The 14,593-nt window shown below is 45.2% G+C and overlaps 1 protein-coding gene across 2 annotated transcripts in view; it reads left to right on the top strand.

Moving 5' to 3' along the window:
• Nucleotides 1–13,340, top strand: part of GJD4 (gap junction protein delta 4) — a 49,377-nt gene extending 36,037 nt beyond the window's left edge. For both annotated transcript variants that reach the window (XM_069211212.1, XM_069211211.1), the window contains one exon: nt 9,604–13,340. In XM_069211212.1, coding sequence (XP_069067313.1) covers nt 9,604–10,772 — 1,169 coding nt within the window. In that variant the 3' untranslated portion in view covers nt 10,773–13,340. The remainder of the gene's footprint in view (nt 1–9,603) is intronic.
• The last annotated feature ends 1,253 nt before the right edge of the window (nt 13,341–14,593 follow it).

Genomic DNA, 14,593 nt, shown 5'->3' with positions numbered 1-14,593 from the left:
GGGTTCCCCAGAAGGAGGCCAAGAAATTAGCCAAAATACTGTGAAAATTTCATTTTTTTCAAACAAAATTGGAAAACTGGGCTGCAGAAGAAGGCTTGTGGTTTTTTCCCTGAAAATGGCATCAACAAAGGGTTTGCAGTGCTAAAATCACCAGCTTCCCAGCTTTCAGGAACAGGCAGACTTGAATCAGAAAACCCAATTTTTCAACACAATTTTGGCATTTTACTGGGACATACCCCATTTTTCAGATTTTTCTGATTTTTCCAGTCAGTGACAGAAATGGGCATGAAACCAATGCTGGATCCCAGAAACCGAAACATTTCTAATAAGTAGACAAAATTCTGAATTCAGCAAGGGGTAATTTGTGTAGATCCTACAAGGGTTTCCTACAGAAAATAACAACTGAAATTGTTTTGTATTGAAATTGAGGTATACCGTTACGTCTGCTGGACTCTTCAGATTGCGGGGATATATAGGGCTTGTAGGTTCATCAAGAACTCTAGGTACCCAGAGCCAATAAATGACCTGCACCCTGCAGTGGGTTTTCATTCTATACCGGGTATACAGCAATTCATTTGCTGAAATATAAAGAGTAAAAAATAGCTATCAAGAAAACCTTTGTATTTCCAAAATGGCACAAGATAAGGTGTTGAGGAGCAGTGGTTATTTGCACATCTCTGAATTCCAGGGTGCCCATACTAGCATGTGAATTACAGGGCATTTCTCAAATAGACGTCTTTTTTACACACTCTCTTATATTTGGAAGGAAAAAATGCAGAGAAAGACAAGGGGCAATGACATTTGTTTTGCTATTCAATGTTCCCCCCAAGTCTCCAGATAAAAAGTATACCTCACTTGTGTGGGTAGGCCTAGCGCCAGCGACAGGAAATGTCCCAAAACACAATGTGGACACATCCCATTTTTTTGACAGAAAACAGAGGTGTTATTTGCAAAGTGCCTACCTGTAGATTTTGGCCTCTAGCTCAGCCGGCACCTAGGGAAACCTACCAAACCTGTGCATTTTTTAAAACTAGAGACCTTGGGGAATCCAAGATGGGGTGACTTGTGGGGCTCTGACCAGGTTCTGTTACCCAGAATCCTTTGCAAACCTCAAAATTGGGCTAAAAAAACACGATTCCTCACATTTCGGTGACAGAAAGTTCTGGAATCTGAGAGGAGCCACAAATTTCCTTCCACCCAGTGTTCCCCCAAGTCTCCCGATAAAAATGGTACCTCACCTGTGTGGGTAGGCCTAGCGCCCACGAAAGGAAATGGCCCAAAACACAACGTGGACACATCCCATTTTTTGACAGAAAACAGAGGTGTTTTTTGCAAAGTGCCTACCTGTAGATTTTGGCCTCTAGCTCAGCCAGCACCCAGGTAAACCTACCAAACCTGTGCATTTTTGAAAACTTGAGACCTAGGGGAATACAAGATGGGCTGACTTGTGGGGCTCTGACCAGGTTCTGTTACCCAGAATCCTTTTCAAACCTCAAAATTTGGCTAAAAAACCACATTTTCCTCCTCACATTTCGGTGACAAAAAGTTCTGGAATCTGAGAGGAGCCACAAATTCCCTTCCACCCAGCATTCCCCCAAGTCTCCCGATAAAAATGATACCTCACTTGTGTGGGTAGGCCTAGCGCCTGCGACAGGAAATGCCCCAAAACACAACGTGGACACATCCCATTTTTTGACAGAAAACAGAGGTGTTTTTTGCAAAGTGCCTACCTGTAGATTTTGGCCTCCAGCTCAGCCAGCACCTAGGGAAACCTACCAAACCTGTGCATTTTTTAAAACTAGAGACCTAGGGGAATCCAAGATGGGCTGACTTGTGGGGCTCTGACCAGGTTCTGTTACCCAGAATCCTTTTCAAACCTCAAAATTTGGCTAAAAAAACACATTTTCCTCACATTTCGGTGACAAAAAGTTCTGGAATCTGAGAGGAGCCACAAATTCCCTTCCACCCAGCATTCCCCCAAGTCTCCCGATAAAAAATGATACCTCACTTGTGTGGGTAGGCCTAGCGCCCGCGACAGGAAATGCCCCAAAACACAACGTGGACACATCCCATTTTTTGACAGAAAACAGAGGTGTTTTTTGCAAAGTGCCCACCTGTAGATTTTGGCCTCTAGCTCAGCCTGCACCTGGGGAAACCTAGCAAACCAGCACATTTCTGAAAACTAGACACCTAGGGGAATCCAAAATGGGGTGACTTGTGGGGCTCTGACCAGGTTCTGTTACCCAGAATCCTTTGCAAACCTCAAAATTTGGCTAAAAAAACTCATTTTTCTCACATTTCGGTGACAGAAAGTTCTGGAATCTGAGAAGAGCCACAAATTTTCTTCCACCCAGCGTTCCCCCAAGTCTCCCGATAGAAATGGTACCTCACTTGTGTGGGTAGGCCTAGCGCCCATGAAAGGAAATGGCCCAAAACACAACATGGACACAGCACATTTTTTCACAGAAAAAGTGCCTAGCTGTGGATTTTGGCCTCTAGCTCAGCCTGCACCTGGGGAAACCTAGCAAACCAGCACATTTCGGAAAACTAGACACCTAGGGGAATCCAAGATGGGGTGACTTGTGGGGCTCTGACCAGGTTCTGTTACCCAGAATCCTTTGCAAACCTCAAAATGTGGCCAAAAAAACACTTTTTCCTCTCATTTCGGTGACAGAAAGTTCTGGAATCTGAGAGGAGCCACAAATGTCCTTCCACCCAGCATTCTTCCAAGTCTCCCAATAGAAATGGTACCTCACTTGTGTGGGTAGGCCTAGCGCCCACAAAAGGAAATGGCCCAAAACACAACGTGGGCACATCAAATTTTTTCACGGAAAACAGTGGTGTTTTTTGCAAAGTGCCTACCTGTGGATTTTGGCCTCTAGCTCAGCCGGCCCCTGGGGGGGCAGAAATGGCCTAAAATAAATGTGCCCCCCCAGGGGAGCGACCCTTGCCTACGGGGTCGCTCCCCTTGCGTGACGGCGATAAAAAAAAGATCCCTGGTGCCTAGTGGTTTCTGCCCCCCTTCGGGGCAGATTGACCTAAAATCGGCTGATCTGCTCCCAAAGCGGGCAGAAATGGCCTAAATACAATTTGCCCTTCCAGCGGAGCGACCCGTGCCTAAGGGGACGCTCCCCATCTGTAAAACAACAACAAAAATCCCTGGTGTCTAGTGGTTTCTGCCCCCCTTGGGGGCAGATCGGCCTAATTAAAATAGGCTGATCTGCCCCCCTGGGGGGCAGAAATGGCCTAAAATAAATTTGGCCCCCAGGGAACGACCCTTGCCTAAGGGGTCGCTGCCCTTACGTGAAATTCACAAACAAAAAAAAAAAACTCCCTGGTGTCTAGTGGTTTCTGTCCCCCTTGGGGGCAGATTGGCCTCATAAAAATAGGCCAATCTGCCCCCAAGTGGGGCGGAAATGTCCTAAATATAATTTTCCCCCTATGGGAGCGACCCTTGCCTAAGGGGTCGCTCCCCACCTCTAAAACAAAAAACTAAACAAAAAAAAAAAATGTATCCCTGGTGCCTAGAGGTTTCCGCCCCCAGGGGGGGGCAGAAAAGGCCTTAAAAAAAAATGCCCCCCCTGGGAGCGACCCTTGCCCAAGGGGTCGCTCCCACATGCCAGTTTCATTTTTTAAATAAAATCCCTGGTGTCTAGTGGGCGTTTTGACAGCCGGATTGCTTTCAATCCGGCTGCCAAAACGCAGAGAGAGACTTCAAAAGCCTCTCTGGGCCTCCCCCATGTGATCGGAAGAGAAATGAAAAGCATTTCTCTTCTGATCGCGCTGGAAGCTCAGAGGAGGCCCTGTGACTAACAGCGCGCGATCGCGTACTGACGTCACAGGGGGGGTTGAGGGGGGGGTCGGGGGTGGAAGGGAAAGGGCTTCCCCTTCCATCCCTGCCTTGGGGGGGTGGGGGCAACCCCACAGAGGGAGCGCTAGTGCTCCCTCTGGGCTGTGTGCCCAGGACGTAATGGTTACGTCCTGGGCACAGCAGCACTGTGCCGCAGGACGTAACCATTACGTCCGCGGCACAGAAGGGGTTAACCTGCTAGCCTAGGACACAGCCTGGCAAAGCTGCACTGTTTAATATCCACCTCCCGGGGAAATTACTGAAATGCCTTCATCACACCTGTCTGGGAACCGATCCAATCGAGAAAATGTATTCTGATGATAGCCAATCTTCTCTTTTTCCATCCAGTGTATCTTCAAAACTGTTAAAGTCGATTTATTTTTATACTTAGGCAAAGAAAAGATGCCCCTTGTAGTAAAGCATAGCAGTAGTAGTCTTAGTCGCTGGATTACCATGTCGCGATTGGATTCATTCCAAATTAATCATGCTGACTGGCATATATTTGCGCTGGAGTGAAATTATTGGCTAGTATTAAGATCCCTTGTGGCCAAGCGCTTTGCATAGGAGCACCAGTGTCTATTTCAAAGTTTGAAAAAAATCATAATTTGAGAAGATTGCAAATATGTGCTTAACAGAGGATTTATTATTTTTTATTAAATAAAAGTTGTTAAGAGAAACAAATGTAGGAATAATTAACACTCAATTGTAGGCAATAAAGTCAAGAGGAAAATCCTCAATACATGGAATTTGTCACACTGAGGGCAACCCCAGTACTGGGGAGACTTACCCAAAAGTAAGTGGGGAAATGTAAACAAGACTGCTATTTTCTTAAACAATGGCAGCTTTAAAGACAAATCATTACAGTTATCTCTAACCCTTTCACATAAATCTCTCTGATTAGTTGGTTAGTTAAGAATGTATTTGACTTTTTCACGTACAGCAAGTAGAACTAAGGCCATAATCCCATCTTCTAGAGAAGGAGCGGATATACTTTTCCATTTTCCCAATATAGCTGGACCCAATCAATCAATCAATCAATCAGAATATTTATAAAGCGCACTACTCACCCGTTAGGGTCTCAAGGCACAGAGGGGAGGGGGTGCAGGAGGTCGAAAAGCCATGTTTTGAGGTGCCTCCTGAACGTTAGGGTGTCTTGGGTCTGGCGCAGCTGGAGAGGTAGTGAGTTCCAGGTCTTGGCGGCGAGGTGAGAAAAGGATCTTCCTCCGGCGGTGGAGGGGCGGATGCGGGGGACGGCGGCGAGAGCAAGGTTGGCGGAGCAAAGAAGACGTGTGGGAGCATGGAAGGTAAGTCAGTCGTTGAGGTAGGCTGGGCCGGTGTTGTAGAGAACTTTGTGAGCATGGGAAAGGAGTTTGAAAGTGATCCTTCTCGGTACGGGTAGCCAGTGCAGGTCTCTGAGGAGGGGGGAGGTGTGGTTGCGTAGCGGGGTATTATGGATGAGGCGGGCGGAAGCGTTGTAGCGGAGGCGTTGTAGCTTGGATTGGAGCTTGGCCGTTGTTCCTGCATAAAGGGCGTTGCCGTAGTCCAATCTGCTGCTGACCAGGGCGTGGGTGACGGTTTTCCTGGTCTCGACGGGGATCCATTTGAAGATCTTGCGGAGCATGCAGAGGGTGTTGTAGCAGGAGAAGGAGACTGCATTGACCTGTTGAGTCATGCTGAGAGTGGAGTCCAGGATGAAGCCTAGGTTGCGAACGTGGGTGGTGGGTGAGGGTGTGGTGCCTAGGGAGTTGGGCCACCAGGAGTCGTTCCATGCTGAGGGGTTGGAGCCGAAGATGATGATCTTTGTTTTTTTGGTGTTAAGTTTGAGGCGGCTGGATTCCATCCAATTGGAGATGGCTTGAAGTCCGTTGTGTAGGTTGTTTTTGGCAGTAGTGGGGTCTTTTGTGAGGGAGAGGATCAGCTGGGGGTCGTCCACGTATGATACTATGTTGATGTGGTGTGACCATGCGATGTTGGCGAGGGTGGCCATGTAGACATTGAAGAGCGTTGGGCTGAGGGAGGATCCCTGAGGGACTCCACAGATGATCTTGGAGACTTCTGACAGGAATGGCGGAAGGCGGGCTCTCTGGGTTCTGTCGGCAAGAAATGATGAGATCCAGTTGAGAGCCTTGTCGCGGATTCCGGCGTTGTGGAGTTGTTTGCGGAGGGTGTGATGACATACCATGTCGAAAGTGGCAGAGAGGTCTAGCAAGATGAGTGCTGTGGTTTCTCCTTTGTCGAGCATGGTTCTTATGTCATCTGTGGCAGCGATGAGTGCGGTCACGGTGCTGTGGTTTTTCCAGAAACCGGATTGGGAGGTGTTGAGCGCCTTACTGTCTTCTAGGAAATGGGAGAGCTGGGTGTTGATGACTTTTTCGATGACATTGACCGGGAAGGGGAGGAGCGAGATCGGCTGGTAGGTCTTCGGGTCATCTGGGTCCGCCTTGGGTTTCTTCAGTAGTGAGTTGACTTCTGCGTGTTTCCAGATTTCCAGGAAGGTGGCTGATTCGAAGGAGTTGTTTATGGTGTTGCAGAGGTGGGGGGCGATGATGTTGCTAGCTTTGTTGAAGATGTGGTGAGGGCAGGGGTCCGTTGGGGATCCGGAGTGGATGGAAGCCATGGTGTGAGTGACGATTTCTGTGTTGACGAGGGTCCAGCTGTGGAGGAGGTTGGTGTTACTCAGGGCGTCAGGTTTGTGGATGTTTGCGGTCTGTTTTGGGTTGAAGCTGTTGTGGATTTCTCCTATCTTGCGGCGGAAGTGGGTGGCGAGGGAGTTGTAGAGATCTTGCAACAGAGGGGGTTCGTTGGAGCAGGACTTGGGGTTTGAGAGATCTCTGATGATGCAGAAGAGTTCTTTACTGTTGTGGGCGTTGTTGTCTATGCAGTTCTTGAAATGGGTTCTTTTGTTGGTGCGGATCAGTTGGTGATGCTTGCAGATGGATTCCTTGAGTGCGATGTGGTTGGGTTCAGTGGGATCCGTACGGCAGATCTTCTCACTTTTGCAGCGTTCTTGTTTGGAGTTCTGAAGATCAGGGGTGAACCAGCTGGCCTTGGCGCTGTGTGGGGTTTATTTCTGCGGTCCCTCCTGGTGATCTTGAAGCCTTCAGGGATGGCAATGGCAATGTCGGGTTCGGAGGCCGAGTTAGTCGAGGTTTCGGTGGGGAAGGCGATGTCCGGTGATGTGGAGGTCAGCAGGTCCCAAAGTTCGATGGCGTGTTTGTGGATGGAGAAGGTGTTGAGTAGAATGCAGTTCAAGTGGTTGTTGGTAGGTCTGTTGAGGTGTTTTGAGGTGCAGGTGAAGTGCCAGGCTTGGCAGGTGAAAGGTCCTTTGGTGGTCTTGGGTGTGGCCTGGAAGCAGGTCGGGAATCGTCCTGGGTTGAGGGCGAGGAGATCCTTGGTGGTGTAGCGGCGTCTGGTGGTGTGTGGGGGGCGCGGGCCAGGGGGACCGGCACTGGGTGCGGTCCAGGCACGGACGGGCTTGCCTCTGGTGCGCCTCTGGCGCGCCAGCGGCACGGACGCGCAGCGACCGTCATTAAGAAGGGAGGAGAGAGGAGCAGCAGGGAGGCGGGAGGGAAAAGCGAATGGGGGCGCGAGGGGGGCGGGGCTGCAGGGGACGCTGTGGTGGGGAGCTGAGAAGCTGAGAGTGGCTCAGAGAGAGCCGGCAGGGGGAGAGCACATGAGAAGGCATAAAAAGGCACAAAACCTAGGAAAAACCTAGAAAAAGGCACAAAAAGCAGGAAAAGGCACAAAAGCAGAATAGGCACAAGGCAAAACGGCACAAAGCGCAAGGCACAATACAAATAAGGCACAATAAACGCGGCACAAAACCTAGGAAAAGGCACAAAAGCACAAGGCAAAATGGCACAAAGCGCAAGGCACAATACAATAAGGCACAATAAATGCAGCACAAAAGTACAGGTCTAGAACGCTTACCAGAAGCCCACTAGACACCAGGGATGAGACCCAAAGCCCTCGTTAACCACCTTTCTGCATAAAATATAACAAATATTATTTTTTTTAAACTTGCAATCTCGTAAAGGAGATAAATAAACATCCCGACTCAGAAGAAGACAGTTTCTGTCAAAAATTCCTTGAAATCCATGGTTAAAACAGTCTCATGACCTAAAGAGACAATTGCCAATTTACAGGACTGTTCTAACTAAGTCATTTTTATGATGTCTCGTGCGGTGTAAATCCTTTTTTGCATAATGAGGTGAAAGTGTTTTAAAGAGCTCATTGGTTCCAGTGCTACACGTAGTGTAAATTTCCAGTGCATGTACATATTCAGAAAATGTCTGTAGTGGAAATTACTAAGGCATAACCTATAGAGCCTGATTTTAAAAATGTATTTTGGCTCGAGAGATATATTTATTCTGCTGGAAACTCGCCGCAGGCAGGGGTAAATGGAGTAACTGCTTTCTCTGCCACAAGTGCGAAAAAGTCTGCAGTAGTGAAACCAACAAAAGGAGTGGAAAGTGGGCGTGGTTTGCTTTGTAAATTTGTGAACGCACAACGATACGTATTCTTGTGGGGATTATAAATTGAAATCCGATCCTTTTCCACCATGAAAACTGCTGGCAAGCTACTTCTACCCCTTTAAGAATATAAACGGAAACACATCATTCCCACTTTTTCGGGGGTGTAAGGTGAAGGCTTGCTCCATGGGGAAAACATGTTTGCCTTGTAGAGAAAAAAAACACTTTTGCACAATTGGCTGCCCTTCTCACTGACTGGAATTGCACACCATGTAAAAACTCTACACAGGGGAAGTAGACAACCATAACAAGTCATATGACAGGTGCAACTGTACACATAAAAACCTGTGCATGACGTGTATTTGCAGGGTACTATTACACCTGGTTTGAGAATGGCAACAAAGTGTAAATTTAGGTTGAGTTGGAGTTGTTGGGGTCCTTCTATGATTTTACACTTTTCTGCATGAACTAGACTCATGGGACCATATTTACAAGAAAGTGGCGCATCATAGATGATGCACCGCTTTTAATGCGCCCCATTTGCCCCCCTAACGACACCATGTGTGTGCTGTATTTATAATACGGCGCACCACGGAACACGTTAGGACAATAGGAGCATACATTTTGACGCTATTGTGGCGCTTTGGTGGATTAGTTCCAAAAATTTGGGTGTTAATCTACCAAAGTCAAGGGAGGCTCATTGAGTACAACGGGAATGCCAATTTAATGCCTGCCTGCGGCAGGCATTAAAAATTATGCTAAACATGGTGCACTGAAATCTTGCAGATTTCACTGTGCCATTTTTTGGGCCTCCTAATGGGGGAACGTCCCCTGGCATACATCATGCCTGGTGCAGACATGATATGTGCAAGGGGTTACAAAGTGTTACACTTTGTAAATATTGCACAACGAAAATGGCTTCTTAACACCACATTAGCGTAAACAAAATGATGCTAATGTGGTGCAAGGAGAAGCAGGGGGTTTGTAAATATGTCCCATAGTGTACATTTGATTGATTAGTATGTATTTTTATTTAGTAGAACGTTTTAAAAATGTAGAGATCTCGTTACCTACTACATTATAAAGACAGTTTAACACATTGTTTTAAATGATGTGCACATATTTGTTTTTTGTGAAAGAAAATGCTAACATTTTTGTGTTTGTAGACATAGCTGTCTGTTCACCAAATTATGCACTTCATTCTACTAAAATTCTTGTATCCCAAATGAAAAAACAATATGTTATCTTATTGAAAATAATAATATTGTTCTTCACTTTCAGGAAAGATATGGATCACGTCGACAATCTTTCTCAGGATGGCAGTGATTGTTCTAGCAGGATATCCTCTCTATCAAGATGAACAGGAGAAATTTGTTTGCAACACGCTGCAGCCTGGTTGCTCAAATGCGTGCTATGACATATTCTCACCTGTGTCGCACTTTCGCTTCTGGTTGGCGCAGGTCCTTTGTGTGCTGCTGCTGCAAGCTCTTTTTGATGTATACGTGCTCAGCAAGGCAGCTTCACAGCACATGAGATCAGAGATTTCAACCACCAAAATTGCACCTTCTCCAAATTCTTCCTTCCAGATGCACTCCAAAATTGACACATGGGAAATCCAGGACTTTTCTGGTGCCTATTTAGTTCACCTCCTCATTAGAACCATCATTGAGGCCGGGTTCAGTACTGGGCAATATTTTCTGTTTGGATTGTTCCTCCCCAAAACCTTCAGTTGTTTTGAGCCACCTTGTACCGGCAGCATCGAATGCTACATCTCCAGACCGACAGAGAAGTCACTGATGATGATTTTTATGTGGGTAGTCAGTGGAAGCTCCCTTCTTCTTAGCATTGTGGACCTGATCTTTGTAATACATAGAAGAGCAACAGGTGGAAGGAGAAGCCACAGATTATTGTTGATGGAAAGTGACTACCCAAATGATGGACGCTGTTCTACTCTACTGCCACAAGATGCTTTTCCAGAGCCACCTGAATTTGAGGAGAACCATGACCTTCAATCTCAGCACCAAGATCTCAGAAGGAAGAAAAAAGTTGATCCTGCATGTGAATATTCCCCATCATTCCGTTCAAATGAAGATGAAGCCATGACTGTTGATTACGGGGCCATTGCCAAGGATACTGCCAGGTCAAATATCAACTCAAATAGTAACAAGAATGCATATTCCCTTCAGGTTAGCCTCACACCTCCAGGTAGCACTAGGAATGCCCTAGTTAAGATGGATGAACCCTCAATCATCACCAATAGGCAAAGTAGGTTAGGGAAGGAAGACGAGAGCCAGGATCCAGTTTTAAAATCTGATGAAAAACAGGACTTAGGCTCTCAGTTTCACACCAGTCCTTTAGGACATGAGTCCTTGGATGAGATCACTTTATCAGTGCATTCGGATTTCAACAAGTCTACATATATAAGATCCAAGAAATCTGAATGGGTGTGAAATGAAAGACCAAATCCGTATAATATTGTTTTTACTGTTGAGTAAATTTGTTAAAATATGAAGTGTTAAATATACAAGGGTATGCAAAAGTGTGTCCTTTACTAACTGAAAAGGTCTTGCAAAGAATATAGACTTTTTTCAATATTATGATTTCTTTTCCACTAAGCTTTAACATGACTAATCTTTCAGTAAACGAACCAAACATCTTTGGTGTTCAGCAAATATTCAAAGTATTGACTTTAATATTGTCTATACTTGTTTGGGTAATGCCATAAGAGGAGTTTAAATTCCAGTAGCGTCTCATAGGGCGTAGCAGGGGTGGGGAGGCATGCAGGAGGGGGGGAATAAACATTGATTTAATTCAATAAAAAAAAAAAACACTTACCTTCCCTCGCCGCGTCTCTCCTATCCTTCGTCGCAGGCTGCAGGCTCTCAGCCTGCCCTGCGGCCAATCCGGATGATGTTCAGAGCAGCATCAGGACTGGCTGGCAGCGCCCAGCCAGGGTGCACCCAGGCAGACTGGATGCCTGTGCAGGCTCTCTCCAGCCCAGCAACTGGGTTGCTGGGCTGGAGAGAGCCTACTACGCGTGTGTGTTTGGCTGGCCAAACATACATGCACAGTGAGAGGGAGTGCTGTGCACTCCCCATCACTACTCGTCACCCCTGTGGCCGCCCTTTTACCAGAAAATGATAATAGACTAAGTGTATTACGGTTTCTGGTAAGAGTTTTGTAGCTGCCGCTCCTCCACCCAAACTGAAGAGCTCCCCTTGTTAAATTCATATTATTTTATAGCAGTGGCATGCAGACTCGTAGAAATGGTAACATGGGAACAATGCAACAGGTACTTGTAATTTTCTGAAATTTTTTGCGATATGAAAATTAAATTGGCAAGAACATCTTGCTTACAGGAAAATAATTTTGGCACGTTTCTGAAGTTTGGACATATGTCTTGTTAACCCAGAAAGTAAATTAATGTTAAGTAACACCAAAGATTTACCTAGATGTTTAAAAAAGTATTGAGTTAAATGCGTGCACTGTAGAAAGTGCAAGTGCATAAAAACAGGGCTCAGCTCTGCACTGAGCCAGCGCAGCTGTTCTTGATACAGCGCTAGGTATGCCTTTGAAAATGTAATTATTTTCTGCTGCAATGTGTGGTAGTGGGCAGTTACCGGAGTGTCCATTAGGCAAAGATCCATAATCATTGCTATCCATAGGCAGATTGCATATTAAGCTGGTACATAGGAGGTAGAAATGCATCAGTGTGTATGCTGGTGACTGATTTAGATGAGTTGAATATGCAAAGTGGGCTCTGCTGAATTGTTTTTGCTTAAGTGGGTTGTTCTTACTTATTAGTATCCTGCCATAAGGTAACAAGATACTCCGAAAATGTGATCATTACATTTCCACCTTTATATAAATAATGCAAACCATCCAGGAAAGTGCCTAAGGTCAGCCAAAGAATATGGAAAGCACTATGGGCCAGATGTATCAAAAAAGCCTTTTGCGATTCGGAAATTGCGATTTTTAAGAAATTGCTATTTCTGAGTCGCGAAATGCTATGTATCATATTTGCGATTCGGTAATAGCGATTTCTTAAAAATCGCAAATGCTATTACCGAATCTCAAATAGCGATACAGCCCCCATTCACACCTATGGGCCTGTCTGCCCATATTTGCAAATTTTTTGCATTTCCCAAATTGCGAATTCCTAACTGTAATTCGCAATTTGGGAAATGCAAACTCCAGGGTGCTGGGGGCCTAAGGCCCCCTCTGCTGCACCCCAAAACTATTTTGGAAGACATGTAAGGTGCACACATGCCAAAAGGGCATGTGTGCGTTACATGTCAATTTTAAAAATGCATTTTTAATGCATTTTTAAAATTTGCACACGGTTACCACCAAGTTCAACTTGGTGGTAATAGCGATTCCTTAATGCCCAATTCGCTATTTTAGCGATTCCTTCAAATTGCACTGCGAATGCCTTTCTTACATTCAGAAAGGTGATTTTGCATTTGCAAACGGCCGAATTTAGCAATTCGCGAATGCAAAATTCTTTGATACATCTGGCCCTTTATAAATACCAATAAATTGCAATATAATACTTTATAGAAAGAAAAAATTTATAAAGTGCGTTTCCCCTTTTGGCTAAAATTGTGCTCCTCCTATAGCATTGCAAACTTCTCCTCCTTTAGAGCCATAGGCTCTAAGCAATTACTCAAAGGGGGTTATTTACTAACGTTTTGCACCCACACTTACTTGGCCCAATGTGATGTAAAGCATTTTGTTGATTTACCAACCCTAATAAATCCTGCACAGAATAAACTAAGCACCCCTGCATGAGTGTCAGGCTTGGTAAACTGGGTCCTATTGACTCAACAGATTATGTTGATATCAAAGGTTTCACAGCTGTGCAGCCCAGTGTATCTCTATTTTGTGTTGTGTAATGTTTTCTTTTTAAGATATGTGAAAGAGGTTTTGGCTTAGCATATGATCCTGTCATCCTGCATGCTCATGTGTTTTTCTTCCATTTCAATTTTAATGCAAATAAAGTTATTTTGGTATGAATATTGCTTGTTTTAAGACATTTACTTGAAAGAAGGAAAATCGTATCTAGATTCAGCTTTGTTAATGACAAATTGCTTTCTTCACTTCTGATCCATTTTAATTAAGAACTATACATTTTAGAATAAAAGGAATTGCATAGTTACTATTATCTGTGAGGAGGACTCCTACACTGTACCTTTGCCATTGCTTAATTTGTGCTGGTGGTTGCAGGTGGATGGCAATGGCACTCATTTTGGGATTCCAAAACGTATTTTTCCTCAGCAGACTTTGACCAAGACCAAGACAGTGATGAGCAGAAACGTGAAAAAAAGATGAAAGGAAAGATATCTGAACAGTGACAAATCGTGAACACGGGATGAAAAACAACCCACAATAGTGAAATAAAGAGACAGAAGTGTAGAGTGGAGGAAGAAAGATGCATGGGGTGGAATCAAGAGTAGGCAACCTAAGTATTCAGCGGCCTCAGCATGTGGCAAAGCCAACGTCTGGCGCATAAGAAAACCCTTGGGCTTCTGCACTTATGTTATTTTACAAAGGAAAGAATGGTCTTCATAATAACAACAAGTGGAGATATCAATACCTATTCGTGGGAACAGAGCTGGTTCTGAAGGATGCCATCCAAACAAGTATCTCCTGGAATATACGTAAGTGTGTGCTTGCAAAATTCCATGAGCATATTTGGGGCCACCTCTATAATCCTGCAATGCCTGTGAGGGAGACCAACATTGTGCTTTGGAGAAGCCCCTGACCTACATTTCCTGAAGGGCTTACTCAGTGAGGCTGCATTATGTATGTGGTGTTGCACAGATAACTTGTATACACGAATGCCTGATAGACTAATGAATCTCATGCCACCTCTAAAATATGCAGTAATTCTGCCTGAAAGGGAAGAACCTTAGAGCAATCACCTAGTTGTGCTAATGCACAGAGACAATGATGGGGGAAAACAATGCCTGGTTCAGGAGACAAGCCATGGGTGAAAGCCCTTGGGGATGCGTTTAATCAGAATGTAAGGGAGTTGATCTGATATCAGTGACCCCTTCCCCATAATTCCGAGATAAAACAGTGGGAGTTCCAAAAGAAAGCTGTGAATGAATGTACTGTGGGCATTCCTCAACCATAACCATCTTCTTCCTACAGAACGGACCTGTACTAATCTAGCTTCTAAATTCTGTACTTCTTGAGAGCTAAGAATTTAAATCTAGGGGGCACTCATAATAAAGGTCATTGTTAGATGGTCCACGATGTGTCATGT

Source organism: Pleurodeles waltl, chromosome 10, assembly GCF_031143425.1.
Source record: "Pleurodeles waltl isolate 20211129_DDA chromosome 10, aPleWal1.hap1.20221129, whole genome shotgun sequence".
Lineage (NCBI taxonomy): Eukaryota > Metazoa > Chordata > Amphibia > Caudata > Salamandridae > Pleurodeles > Pleurodeles waltl.
The sequence above is the reverse complement of the archived record's forward strand: the minus strand, read 5'-3'. Positions and strand labels throughout refer to the sequence as shown.